This window comes from Prionailurus viverrinus, chromosome D3 (genome assembly GCF_022837055.1).
Source record: "Prionailurus viverrinus isolate Anna chromosome D3, UM_Priviv_1.0, whole genome shotgun sequence".
Taxonomy (NCBI): domain Eukaryota; kingdom Metazoa; phylum Chordata; class Mammalia; order Carnivora; family Felidae; genus Prionailurus; species Prionailurus viverrinus.
In genome coordinates, this window is record NC_062572.1 from 95836201 (window position 1) to 95850575 (window position 14375).

The 14375-nt window shown below is 45.6% G+C and overlaps 1 protein-coding gene across 2 annotated transcripts in view; it reads left to right on the forward strand.

Annotated features, from left to right (window-relative positions):
- The window catches only part of ADNP2 (ADNP homeobox 2), a 31456-nt gene extending 20214 nt beyond the window's left edge, over positions 1-11242 (forward strand). For both annotated transcript variants that reach the window (XM_047827700.1, XM_047827699.1), the window contains exons 3-4: positions 1780-1869; positions 6485-11242. In XM_047827700.1, coding sequence (XP_047683656.1) covers positions 1780-1869; positions 6485-9760 — 3366 coding nt within the window. In that variant the 3' untranslated portion in view covers positions 9761-11242. The remainder of the gene's footprint in view (positions 1-1779; positions 1870-6484) is intronic.
- Positions 11243-14375: the final 3133 nt, after the last annotated feature.

Here is a 14375-nt window from a genome sequence, read left to right on the forward strand (position 1 = left end):
TACAAATAATCTTTAATCATTGTAAAAACAGCAGTGTAAATTGGGAAAGTTAGAAAATGGAGGTAATCCTTTCTTTAGAAATAAAATTTTAAATGCCACATTTCTGCCATTCAGAGATTACCGCCACTGACCTCTTATTGTTTAGCCTTCTCTTTCTTTGTGCAAACACTTGTGTGAGCAGAGTCTTTACCACAGTGAGCTCTTACTCTCTCACTGGTCATGCTTTTTCAGTTACCCGCATCTTTCGGTGTTGTTAACGCTTGTCTTTCTCATCTGATACCTAGTCCACATTCTGACTTCTCCAGTTTTCCTCCAGATACGTTTTGCACGTGGTTTATCTGACGCGCAGGGTTCAGCGTGAACACTGTTGCATCTGGTTGTCCAGTTCTCACTATCCCCATCCCTCCCTCGGTGTCCTCACCCCCTTCTGTTGTGTTGGCCGCACCCTTGTCCACACTTTCCTCCCCATACTGACTCTGGTGTCCTTGGTCAGGCACACACTTGGAGCTCCTACTTGATACTCTCCCAGGAGCCTCCCAAGTGCTCACCCCTGACAGAAGACCGTGTTTGCTTATGGAGCTTCTCTTTTTTGAAAATTATGGGGGCAGGGGGACGCCTGGGTGGCTCAGTCGGTTAAGTGTCCAACTTCGGCTCAGGTCATAATCTCAGGGTTCATGAGTTCGAGATCCTCCTTCCCCATCTCCCTCTGCCCCACCCGTGCTTGCGCTGTCTCAAAATAAACTTAAAAAATAAAAATCATTAGTGGGAAATCTCATCTGTTTATTTCTTATAAAATTATAGTTTTTAACTACAATTTAAAACTTTAATTTTTAGGGGTGTTTGGGTGGCTCAGTCGATTAAGCGTCCAACTTGGGCTGAAGTCATAATCTTGCAGTTTGTGAGTTCGAGCCCCACCTCAGTCTCTGTGCTGACAGCTCGGAGCTCTGTGCTGACAGCTTCAGATTCTGTGTCTCCTCTCTCTCTGCCTCTTCCCTGCTCATTCTCTGTCTCTCTCAAAAATAAATGTTAAAAAAAATTTTCACCCTGTGACCCAGCAATTGCACTACTAGGTATTTATCCAAGGGACACAGGTATGCTGTTTCGAAGGGGCACGTGCATGCCAATGTTTACAGCAGCACTATCACCAATAGCCAAAGTATGGAAAGAGCCCAAATGTCCGTCCCTGGATGAATGGATAAAAGAGATGTGGTATATATACACAATGGAGTATTACTCGGCAATCAAAAAGAATGGGATCTTGCCATTTGCAACTACGTGGATGGAATTAGAGGGTATTATGCTAAGCGAAATTAGTCAGAAAAAAACAAATATATGACTTCACTCATATGAGGACTTTAAGACACTGAACAGATGAACACAAGGGAAGGGAAACTAAAAACGGAAGGGGACAAAACATAAGAGACTCTTTAATACGGAGAACGAACAGGGTACTGGAGGGGTTGTGGGAGGGGCGATGGGCTAAATGGGGGAGGGGCATTAAGGAATCTACTGAAATCATTGCTGCACTATGTGCTAACTAACTTGGATGTAAATTAAAAAAAGAAAATATTTTTTTTCAAAAGATGTTTAAGACTTTAATATTTAATTGGATTATTTCAGCCTTTTCCTCTGTTCTTGTGCTTTATGGCTGCAGTTTGCTCATGGGCTACATTTTCATTTCACTTTCCCACGAGGATTTCTTAGGTGCTAAGTAATCCCTTCAGGTTATTTATCCTCTGAAATTGCTTAATGGTCTCTCTTTTTCTCCCTTTTTAAAAGGACCTTAAAGGCTTTGATCCAGGAGAGAAGTACTTTTTTAACACATCATGGGGAGATATTTCTCTCTGGGAACCTTCTGGAAAGAAAGTGGTATGTATTTTTGTATTTGATTTTTATGTTTCCTCAGAAGCTGGGGGTAAGTTTCAGTTTACTTTTGAGGAACATCACATGTGTTTGGATTGCTGATGAGTGAGGGGGAGAGGTGTAAATGTAAACACTCAGGGAAGGAGCAGGAGAAAGTGAAATGCTTTATAATATAGAATCATTGATGCTTTGAGAGGTTTCTGTACATAAAGTTGAAAAAGTGATGTAGTGAAACTGTTATTTGTCCTTGATCATAAGATGCTACTCATATAAGAAGGGCCTTGGTTTCTAACCATTCTGAGTAAAAAGAAATGCCATGACATTATGTGTGATGAAAGTACATCCTGGTTTCAGAAATTTAAAGTTGAAAGCTTACAATTTAAAAATACAGATCTTTTAGTTGAGGAATACAATTTATAATAATTTGAGACCAAACCCAAGCAGATTCAAGCTGAATTCTCCTCATTGAAGTGTTTTCTGGAAAGCCTTTCCTACTATCCCGCCATCCATAGCATTAGCATCTTCCTCACTGTCATGCTCAGCCTGTCCCAGCACAGAGCCCAGTGCGGGGCTCCAACCCACAGACCGCGAGATCGTGACCTGAGCTGAAGTCGGACGCTTAACTGACTGAGCCACCCGGGCTCCCCAGGACTTTTGACTTTAAATAAACTTCTCCTATCACTAGTCAATCGTTGTTCTGTCACAATTTTCTGTATCAACATTCCTGTTGTCAACCGTTCTCAGTTCCACTTTTCTGCCTGTCTTGTGTCACACCTGTTGGTCTCCTGCCCTCCTTGACCCAACACTTCCCTCTCTACCGTCAGACACAAGATGCCTTGAAACCCCTTTGACTTGGTAATTCTCCTGCTTGGAACAGCATATGGCTGTTCAGATATGCCTTGCTTTGAAGACCTTGACTTCATGAATCCTTTCTTAGGTCTCACTGATTTCTGTCTTCCAAATTCTCAGAAGATCCTATAACGCAACATGCACTGTAATATATAATTATATGCTTTTCATCAAGAAACACTTTTTGAAACCTGCTACAAAGTAGGTAAAACTTTCTGAGTGCCTAATACAAAGAGGTACAAGTGAGGTTTTTTCCTCAAGGTGTGTTTGTTTTTGTTGGGGTGAATAGAGCCTGGGCATAACGTGTTAAATCAGTATGAAATAGTGGTGTTTGGATTTGTTGACTAGACAACCATGTTCAGAAAAGCCACCGAAGCCTGGTGTGGCAGAGGCTGTGCTGTCTGCTAGCTCAGGGCCTTATTCCTGTTTGTTCCTAAGGTGGCAGAAATGTGCAGTCATGCTGGATTGATTCTGTGGCTTGTGCTACAGTGAGGTCTTCAGGGGCTCAGAAAAAAGAGATTTGTTAAACATTCGGGTTTTGGGGAGAGAGACGTGCTGAGGTCCTGTCAGGTGACGGAGCTCAGTGCAAGACCTGAGGAAGCAGCCTGACAGGGAGACGGTGAACTGTCCAGGGCAGGGGTTTCTGCCAGCACCTAGATCCTCTGCATCTGTCCTTGGTCATTTTTCTTCCTCTGTTGCCAGTAGGGCCCAGGTCTCCACTCCCCATGTTCCCCAGTGATATTCACCCCAGAGCTTCCGCAGGGGGCTGTTATGGGAACGTAGACTTTCATTTCTCTTGGATAAGTGCCTAGGCTTGAGATTGCTGGATTGTATATGATAAAGAAGTACATATTTATCTTCATGACAGATGCCACACTGTTTTCCAAAGTGGCTATACCATTTTGCTTTCCCTCTGTTAAGGGGGGGTGGGGGGGGCCTGGTTACTGTGCACACAAGCTAGCCTCAATTCTGTCTCATTTATGGTGCTTAATGGTTTTATCCACTTATTTTCCATTCTAATAGGGTTGTAGTGGTACCTTTTCAGGTTTTAATTTGCATTTACCTAGTGACTAATGATGTTGAGCATCTTTTCATGTGTATATTTGGCAGCTGGATGCCCTCCGGTAGTGTAAAAGTCTTTTACCCATTTTCTAAAATTTGGGTTATTTTTTTCTTATTGGGACTTGAACATGTCTACAACATGTATTCTGGATATACATCCTTTATTAGGTGTGAGGTTTGCAAATATTGTCTCCTAGCCAGTGGCTTGTCTTCTTTCATTTCCTTCCTTCCTCCCTCCCTCCTTCCCTCCCTTCCACTTTTGAGAGGCAGAGAGAGAGGGAGACACAGAATCTGAAGTAGGCTCCAGGCTCTGAGCTGTCAGCACAGAGCCCGACTCAGGGCTTGAACTCACAAACCGAGAGATCATGACCTGAGCCAAAGTCGGACACTTAACTGACTGAGCCACCTAGGCACCCCAACAGTGTCTTTCACGGAGCAGAAGCTTTCTTACTTTGATGGAGTCCAGTTTATCAGTTTTTTTTTTTTTTTATGGATTATGTTTTTGTTTTCATATTTAAGAAATCTTTCCCTAATCCAAAGATCTGTTCAACATTAATGTATAGTAACATGCAGTTGTTAGTAATTTCTTTTGGCTCTTTCATTGAGTGTAATTTTCATTAACTGGTTTTTCACTACGCTATTTCATTAAGTATAAAACACACCATTTAAAAAATGTATTATTGGGGCTCCTGGCTGCCTCAGTTGGTAGACCATGAGGCTCTTGATCTCGTGGTTGTAAGTTTGAGCACCACATTGGGTGTGGAGGTTACTTAAAAATAAAAAATTCTAGGGCCACCTGGGTGGCTGTCAGTGGAGGGTCCAACTCTTTATTTTGGCTCAGGTCATTATCGCGGGGTTGTGGGATCGAGCCTGTGTGAGGCTCCAAGCTGAGCGTGGCTCCTGCTTGAGATTCTCTCTTTCTCTCCTTCTGCCCCTCCCCCTGCTTGCACATATGCGTGTTCTCTCTCTAAAATAAAATACATATATATACACACACACACACACACACACACACACACACACACACACATATATAAAAGATAAAAATTAAAAATGCTAAAAAAATTGTACTAGTCAAGTATAGTTGATGTATAATGTTAGTTTCAGATGTACACAGTGGTTCAACAACTGTGTACATTTCTCAGTGCTCCCCACGATAAGTGTAGTCAGTTACCACACAATGTTATTACAAAATTATTGACTATGTTCTGAGACACACCATTTTTTAACGAACCACTAATAAAAAAAACCTAAAGCAATGCTTAAACTTTGTTGTACTGTTGAACTGTTAGTTGTAAGGTGTATCCAGATTTCTGAGATAATAAAATATGAATCTGTGAAATACGGGTTGTTGTTTTTTTAGTTTTTGGTCCGGGGTTGGCTGTTGCCTTAGGTTTATTCTGCGTGCTATCAGAATGGCAGAACCTGGGATATTGCTAATTGCTGAGAAGGCAGTTCCACATTGCTGAACATGTTTGGGTGACTTCTCTGACTTGTGACAAGAGGGAAACCTGTACAAATAGGAGAGAGAGGGTGACAGAAGCTACAGAATGTGTGTGGGGGCATGAGAACACAAGCTTAGGAAGGGTGGGGTGATCCACTGTGGCAGCAAGAATCCGTGTCTTAGAGAGATCTACGACACAGCCCATCTCCCCTACAGCCGATGCTGGGACCCAGCACGAAGGTCCAGGTTTTACCTTCCTCCTCAGTGACACTAGGGCCAGGTGTTCTGTGGTTCAGCACCTCTAGGGTCTGGAGACTTGCGAGACCAAAGACTTCATGGCTGTCAGACCTTCACAAACCCAGCAAATTTTTGGGTGTTAGAACATTGCATTGCTCCGTTGTCTTGCTCTTATACAGATGCCTGTTCTTATGCCCCAAGCCTATTGGATTCCCCAATGTTTGCCCCGAAGAGAAGTTCTGCGTGGTTGGTCTGCATTCTGGCCTGGAACTCGTTCAGGATTGTTGTAGCTCTTGAGGAACAGCCTCTTTCCTTACAACTTGTCACATAGCGTATTGGACACTTGCGTGTTGTAAGCACCGTCCATTTGGCTCCTACCTTCTCTAGGAGTGAGGGAAATAACAGTAATGACGGTTTAACAATTTGCATGTTAGGTTATTTGCAGTAAATTCTAGAGGTTTTAGAATTTGAAGTACAAACAACATTGGAACTAGGGGAAATGGGATGTGAAAGGGAGAAACTAACTTTCTGTAGCAGAGAACAGAGTTTCTTGTACTGGAGTGAGGAGATTCAGGTTTTAGTATATGGCCTGGAAGGGGTCGGAGTGACGTGCTATGGGCCAGGTCCTGTGAGCACCGTCTGCAGCTAGGAATTGCTGCTACACTTTTAGACGTTTGAGGCGAAAAATGAATACTGTTTTGTGATATGAAAATTCTTTGAAATTTGAACTAGTGTCTGTATAGTTTTGTTGGCACAAAGCCACGCTCATTGACTTGCATATTATCTACAGGCGCTTTTGTGTTACGATGGCTGCACCAAGTAGTTGGCATAGAGGCAGTGTTTACTCTCTGGCCCTCTAAGAAAAAGCTTGCCCTGGCTCAGAAAAACACCATTCCCTGAGGGATGATAATGTTACATTATCTGGCACATTAAAAGAAAAAGAATCCTATACTTGTGAACTGTAGAAGGTGTAGGATCTGGTATTTTTATTGAAGTATGTTTGACTTTCTTTTTTTTTTTTTTTAACAGAGATATCGAACAAAGCCATACTGTTGTAGCCTCTGTAAATACTCTACAAAAGTGCTTACTTCATTCAAAAATCATTTACATCGCTACCATGAAGACGAAATTGATCAAGAGCTGGTGATCCCTTGCCCAAACTGTGTATTTTCCTCTCAACCCAAAGTTGTGGGAAGGCACTTCAGAATGTTTCATGCACCTGTCCGGAAAGTCCAGAACTACACAGTGAATATTTTAGGCGAACCTAAGTCTTCTAGGAGTGATGTGATAAGTTTTACATGTTTAAAATGTAACTTTTCAAACACTTTGTACTACAGTATGAAGAAGCATGTGTTGGTAGCCCATTTTCACTACTTAATTAACTCCTACTTTGGCCTGCGAACTGAGGAAACGGGTGAGCAACCGAAAACCGACGAAAGTCTTTCTACTGAGAAGATGCCACCGTCTGACAAGTACTATTGTAAAAAGTGCAACGCCAATGCCAGCAGCCAGGATGCTTTAATGTACCATATTTTGACTTCAGATATACACAGGGATTTGGAAAATAAACTCAGATCTGTGATCTCAGAACATATTAAGAAGCCCGGCCTTTTGAAGCAGATGCACATTGCTCCAAAGCCAGTGGCACCCTTGGCCGTGCCCCCAAACGGCGGAGCTCCGGGCATCGCAGCCACATCTCCCTGCTTTCGTCTTGCCTTGCCACAGAACAGCCAAAGCCAGACCGTCGTGCAGCCAGTGCAGGGCGCAGTCCAGCCAGTGACTGTGGCCTCGGGCACTTCTGGAAGCCTCACCCACTCTCCGCCTGCTGTTGCCCAGTCCCACGTGACCCTGGTCTCCAGTCCTCTGCCGGTGGGCCAGAGCAACCTCCCTCTGCCGCCCTCAGCCCCGCAGCCTGTCTTTCTTTCTCATGGAGTCCCGCTTAATCAGTCTGCAAATCCTCCTGTGTTGCCCTTGAGTCAGCCAGTCGGACCTATCAATAAGTCTGTTGCAACTGGTGTCCTCCCCTTAAACCAGACCATCCGCCCAGGGGCCGTATCCCTTAGCCAGCCGGTCGGGCCCATAAACAGACCAGTTGGGCCTGGAGTTCTTTCAGTAAACAGACCTGCTGGGCCTGGAGTTCTTCCTGTCAGTCCGTCCGTCACTCCCGGGGTTCTTCAGGCCGTCTCACCAGGGGTGATTTCTGTGAGTCGGACAGTCCCGTCAGGGGTCCTGCCTGCAGGCCAGATGACCCCTGCCGGGGTCATCCCTTCGGGACAGACGGCAACTTCTGGGGTGCTTCCTGCGGGCCAGATGGTCCAGTCAGGGGTTCTCCCCATTGGCCAGACGGCCCCATCGGGGGTTCTCCCCGCTGGGCTGACGGCCCCCTCGCGGGTTCTGTCTGCGGGCCAGACGGTCCCGCTGAGGGTTCTGCCTGCAGGCCAGGTCGTCCCACCGGGGCTCCTTTCTCCCAACCAGACGGTCTCGTCGGGTGTTCTCCCTGTGAACCAGGGTATTAATTCCGGTGTTCTGCAGCTCAGCCAGCCTGTCATGTCAGGAGTGCTGCCTGTGGGCCAGCCAGTGAGGCCTGGAGTCCTGCAACTGAATCAGCCTGTGAGCACCAACATCCTGCCTGCAGGTCAGCCAGTTAGACCTGGCGCTTCTCAGAACACCACTTTCCTCACGTCAGGCTCTATTCTCAGACAGCTGATACCTACAGGGAAACAGGTGAATGGGATTCCCACGTACACACTTGCCCCCGTATCTGTCACTTTGCCTGTGCCTCCAGGAGGTGTTGCAACTGTCCCCCCACCCCAGGTGCCCATCCAGCTCCTGCAGTCGGGCACAGCTGCACAGATGGCCAGTTCCATGGCCAGCATGCCCTCTCCTCCAGTGGTGGTGAATGCCACTCAGAATATGTTTGTTCAGGCGTCTCCATCTGTGGCAGAGGCCAGTCAGGCGCTCAAACAGGCGAAGCAGTGGAAAACCTGTCCGGTCTGTAATGAGCTCTTCCCTTCCAATGTCTACCAGGTTCATATGGAAGTGGCTCATAAGCATAGTGAGTCCAAATCTGCTGAAAAATTGGAGCCTGAAAAGCTGGCAGCGTGTGCGCCGTTTTTAAAGTGGATGAGAGAGAAAACCGTTCGCTGTCTCTCTTGTAAGTGCTTAGTGTCCGAGGAGGAGCTTATCCATCACTTGCTCATGCACGGCCTGGGGTGCTTGTTCTGTCCGTGCACTTTTCATGACATTAAAGGTCTTTCGGAGCACAGTAGGACTGTGCACCGAGGGAAGAAGAAGTTACCTGTGGATTATAGTAACAAAGGTTTTCAATTGGATATCGATGCTAATGGCAACCTGCTGTTTCCCCATCTTGACTTCATTACCATATTGCCAAAGGAGGAGCTTGGGGAGCGGGAAGTCTACTTGGCGATACTGGCGGGGATACACTCCAAGTCACTGGTGCCTGTGTATATAAAGGTGAGGCCCCAGACGGAGGGCGCCTCCGGGAGCCCCAGCAAACAGGCTCTGACTTGCCCCTTCTGCTTTGGCACCTTTGTGACGACGGAGGCATACGAGCTGCATTTGAAGGAGAGGCACCACATCACGCCAACGGTCCACACCATCCTGAAGTCTCCGGCCTTCAAGTGCATCCACTGCTGTGGGGTCTACACGGGCAACATGACCCTGGCAGCCATCGCCATCCACCTGCTGCGCTGCAGGAGTGCCCCAAAGGACAGCAGCTCAGACCTCCAGATCCAGCCTAGTTTTATTGAGAACAGCGAGCTGCTCTTGGTGAATGGGGAGGTGATCCACGACTCCAGTTTTTCTGTGAAGAGGAAGCTGCCCGATGGCCACTTTGGGACAGAAGACCAGAGGGACGTGGAGGAGCGGCCCCTCGTCATAAACACCGACGCAGCCCCGGCTCCCGAAAAGGTGACGAGTGCGGTGCCTTTTAAAAGACAAAGGAATGAAATCAGGACAGAGGGACCGCTCATTAGTGAGGATGCCCTTCAGATTTTAGCATTAAATCCTAAAAAATATGAAGACCGTTCTTACGAGGAAAAAAAGCAATTTCTTAGAGATTATTTCCACAAGAGACCATATCCTAGTAAAAAGGAAATAGAACTTCTTTCCTCACTCTTGTGGGTGTGGAAGATTGATGTGGCTTCATTTTTTGGAAAAAGAAGATACATTTGCATGAAAGCAATAAAAAATCACAAGCCTTCTGTGCTTTTAGGCTTTGATATGTCTGAACTTAAAAACGTTAAACACAGGTTGAACTTTGAGTTTGAGCCACAAAACTTGTAAAAAAAAAAAAAATAGGAAATCTGAAGTACTAGATATTTAGTAGTTTTTTCAATTGAGATTTAAAAAAATGTTATTTTCTTCACTGTATGTTGAACTAATCAATTTCAGTGGTCTTTATGCTGCTCTTTAGATTTATTTCAGGTGCTCAGAAAGACTTCTATATAAAAGAAGTGAATAGTTGTTTCGGATTTATTGTTTCCTGCAGTTTGATTTTGTAACAATTATTTTTAGTTCTTCCCTGTCATGTAAATTAAATCCTTGGCTCTTTCATGCACGTCTTGTTTCCTAGTAGTGTCAGTATCGTAGGATGAAAACTGAAACCTGTATGTTTGTGTTTTCATGTAAGGAAATTTCAGCTTGTTTCAGAATACTTGATTAACTGCATTGATCTCCCTCAGTTAGCTTCACGTGTAGCAGCAAACGGTAAGCGCCGAGGCTGACAGAAGTGAGTACACACCCCTGTGATGTGTGTGCTTCCCTCAGGATGCACTGCGTTCACTTGCGCTGGTTTCTTCTTCTCAAGGTACTTGCTTTCTAGATTGTGATTCTGATTTACGTTTTTTCAAGTTTGTCCTAGCTGCTGTCTTTTATTACAACTCATAGAAAACCAAATGTTTTCCTTTGTTAAAAATATACTGAACCTGAAGCTTGCTATTTAGCTCGTTAAGAGTTATTTTCAAATAAAGCAGTTTTGTAGGTGCGGAAATCCTTTTTAGTGTGGACTTCTCCCCTTTTTGATATGGTGGTAAGTCATTTCCCCGTTCAAAAGTAAGACAATACATTTTTAGTGCCTTTAGAGTAAATGCCGAACACACACTCAGACTCTCCTCCCAATCCAACTCTTCATAAACCAGTGAAAGGAAAGGACCATGTGACTCAGGAATAAAATTTTTACCCCTGAGTGTGGAAGCTAACTAGAGTGTAGACATAGGTTTTCAGAGAACGAAGCAATGAGTAGAGCAAGAGCTGTATCCGTGTTGCTGTATTACATCTTTGACAGTTTTCTAGAGGTAAACGTACTTGTTCTGGGGAGATGGGCTTTCCTCTAGCCCAGTTGTCTGGGTTAATGGGGTGGGGATTGCTGAAGAACTCCACTGTATTACTGTCCTTTGGACAGTTAAACCTCCAGGGTTTTTTTCCACACACACAATAACTAAAAGCACCAGAGCCAGCAATGGAGACCAGCCAGTTTTGACCTTAAATCATATTCCTGGTGGTACCCAGCAGAGGCACCTGTCCGACGTACTCAGAGGATATGACGGTCTCTGGGAAATAAGACAATGTTACTCTATGGATTTTAAAAAGTAGAATTCTTGCATGTAATTGCTATAATGTGCATTTTTGAGGCAATTGTGAAACTGGTCTGTGATTGTTGGTGTACTCTGTTGTAAATCCAAAAAGAGCTTGTTGAAGTTTATTTTTTTTTTAACCTATTGTTTCAGAGTGTCTATTTTGAATTAAAATTTGTTATACCACTGCAAACAGAACTGTTTAATTCTTTTAACAGATGTGTCACTGTGACTTAGTAATCATCTAAATGTAGAAATACATACCACATTTGTTTGCTAAAAAACACTGCTTGTCGCTGTGAAAGTAGGTCAGGATAACCCCGAAGAGCTAGTTACCAGTGCCTCCACGGTACATGTGGCTAAATCCTCTTGACGTGTCTGTGATGTTGGCCTCTACCGTCAAATGGGATGTCAAGTAGCGTCGAACTCGCCTGTCCTGAGGCTGTGCTGGGGACTGTCCGTGTGGTGGAGGCCAGTCTGGAGGTGCCGACAGCAGCCGTTTACTGTGTGCAGCGGTGGGGGGAGCACCTGGCCCACCTTTGTTAAGTGATGTAAGTCAGGGTTTCTGTTAGCCTCTTGGGTAGTAATTCTTTGTTGGGGGTGACTGCCCTGTTCGGTGCGGTGTTGGGCTGGCACCCGTGGCCTCAGCTGCTCCAGTCACGGCACTGCCACCCCCCCCCCCGCCCCCACCCCGTCATAACAACCAAAGATGTCATTGAATCTGCCCTGATGAGAACCACTGTGACAGAGGAATTCTGATTTCTAATTGTGTTGTAGCTGTCGGTCAGCCTTTGATGCCAAGTCTCTGTGTGAACGCTTTTCTTTGATCTGTCCTCCACCCACACCAGCATGCTGCTTCCAGAGTGGGTCACTGCCTTGCTAATGGAATGGAGGTTTCTAATATGGTTGAGAGATCTGGATAAGTCCTCTTGGATTTCAGCCTCATGTTAAGGGTCATGAATGTTTTCTTTTCTTTCTTTCTTTCTTTTTTTTTTAAGTTATTTATTTTGAGAGAGAACAAATGAGCAGGGGAGGGGCAGAGAGAAAGGGAGAGAGAGAATCCCAAGCAAGCGCTATGCTATCAGCTCAGAGCCCAACTTGGGGCTCAGTCTTGCAGACTGGGATCATGACCTGAACCAAAATCAAGAGTGAGACACAACCGACTGAGCCACCCAGGGACCCTGTGAATGTCTTCTTTAAAAAGCTGCAGGTGAATGGTACAGGGCGGAGGCACGAGGTGGAGGCCAGCAGGAGGCCGGAGGGTGCTCCCACGGCGCTAACAGATGGCAGGTCTCCCAAGGCTGCAAGTGCAAATGGCACGGTGACTCCCAATAGCACGGTCATGGGAAAGATGTGCCTTTTGCCGCTTCTGTAACGTGGGCCAGAATCTGGATGGCAGACATCACCATGATGGAAGTGTGCAGGGTTGGGGCAGACAGGCCAGACAGAAGCAAAGGTGGCCATGTTCAAGGACAGTGCTGGATACAACAGCAGCATTGGTGCCTTAGTCCAAGAAGGGGAGCTGGCCCAGTGGCGTGGAGACCTGCATAGCGCAGGTGGTTCCAGGGAGCTCTTCGGGTCAGCCACCTGTGTGCTGACTCTTCCGCCCTTCACCTCCATCAGTGAGACCGAACTGCAGTCGGCGATGAAGCCAGTCGGGAGCCAGAAGACCTTCATGCACACACCACAGATAACCACCAAAACGGAGACCCTGCACAGCTGCTGTGTTACCGCACTGGACTCGTATCTCTGGGCATAGATGTTTTTCCGGAGCTCTTTCAGAAAATGACCCACATAGTTATCAGGAAAGGGCTGTTGCTCATAAGAGACCTTTGGCCACCTGGCCTCCTTGGTGTTGGGTTGGGTTCATGTTATCCCTTCCCTCAAACTCAGGTTGGTTTCATCTCCCTCATAAAAGTCCACATGGACAGTTCTTAGAACTCTCTGCCCTCGTTTCTTCATAAGTTTTGAAGTAAGAGCCCTGGAAATTCTCTGCTGTGCAGTAGTCGATACTTGACCGACCTTCCCTCGCTTTCAAAGGCAGCAGCCCTGGTGGAGCCTCCAGGACAAGAGTGTTCTCTGAGGCAGCCTGGCACACCAAGCTCCTTCTGCCGAGTTCCCAGGTGCGTGTGGGAGGACAGCTGCCCGCCTCTTCCAGCCTCATCCAGCTGCCCCTTTAATCTGATGAGTACCGTGCAGTTCTAGATTTCTTTAAAAACATTCTTTTTAAAGTTTATTTATCTGAGAGAGCACTTGAGCACAAGTGGGCCTTGGGGGTGGGGTGCGGGTGGTGGTGGTGGGGAGGCAGAAAGGGAGGGAAAGAGGGAGCAGGGCTTGAACTCAGGAACCACAAGATCATAACCTGAGCTGAAGTTGAACTCTTAACTGAGCCACCCAGGCGCCCCCAGTTCTAGATTTCTTAAGAGCTCACTAAGTGAAGCAACAAATAACCCTAAGAAAAAAAGAAGAAAAACTCAGCCTCAAACTCTAACCTAGTTTTTGCTTCAGCTTTTAAGCAGTGTTTCTAGACATTTATCAGCTGTTTACTGTTGCTAGGAAATGGGCTGAATACTTGAACAATAGTACTAGTGACAACGTCATGTCACACTGAGCGATCGCTGTGCTGTCTGCTAAAGGGCCATCTGCACTTTAACATTTGCTTAGATAGGTGATACTGTTCCATTTTACATAGATGGCACCTGATGCATAAAGCGGGCCCTTTTGTTGCCCAAGGTAGGGGGCTTGGAGAGCTTCATGCCCTTGATGGACGAGATACGGTGCCTCTTATTTCATAGATGGAGAAATGGGGTTAGAAGTGGAATGACCAGCTGTCCCAGTGTGCTGAGGACTTGAAGTATTTCTCTGGACTTTCCAGTGCCCAAACTGGGAACATCCAGGCAAGTAGGGACAAGTTGGTCACCCTACTTGATGTTAATTTACTCCAGGTGACCTGTCACTTAACGATGATGCAATACTGTCTCTAATACTGCATCTACTCTCTCCATACATGTACTTAGTTCTTTGTGTATCAAGATATATAGTGCATCCTAATAGAAAGACCTCATAAAATAGATTAAGGTCAAACAAAATCTGTTGTGTCTGTCCACCATATAGTCATATCGAGAACAAACACTAATACCAGTCATTCATGCATTTGATCTGTCGACACATTTTGAGGGGAAATATTTCTAAGATGGTAAGTAGTCGCTCAGATGAGCTTTTCATAGCCTTTAAAGAGGTGCTCTTCTGACCACTTTTCTGTGTCCCACTCAAACTCATGAGCTATATGTTTATTTTTAAAGAAAAAATATATGGAGTCCTTTTCA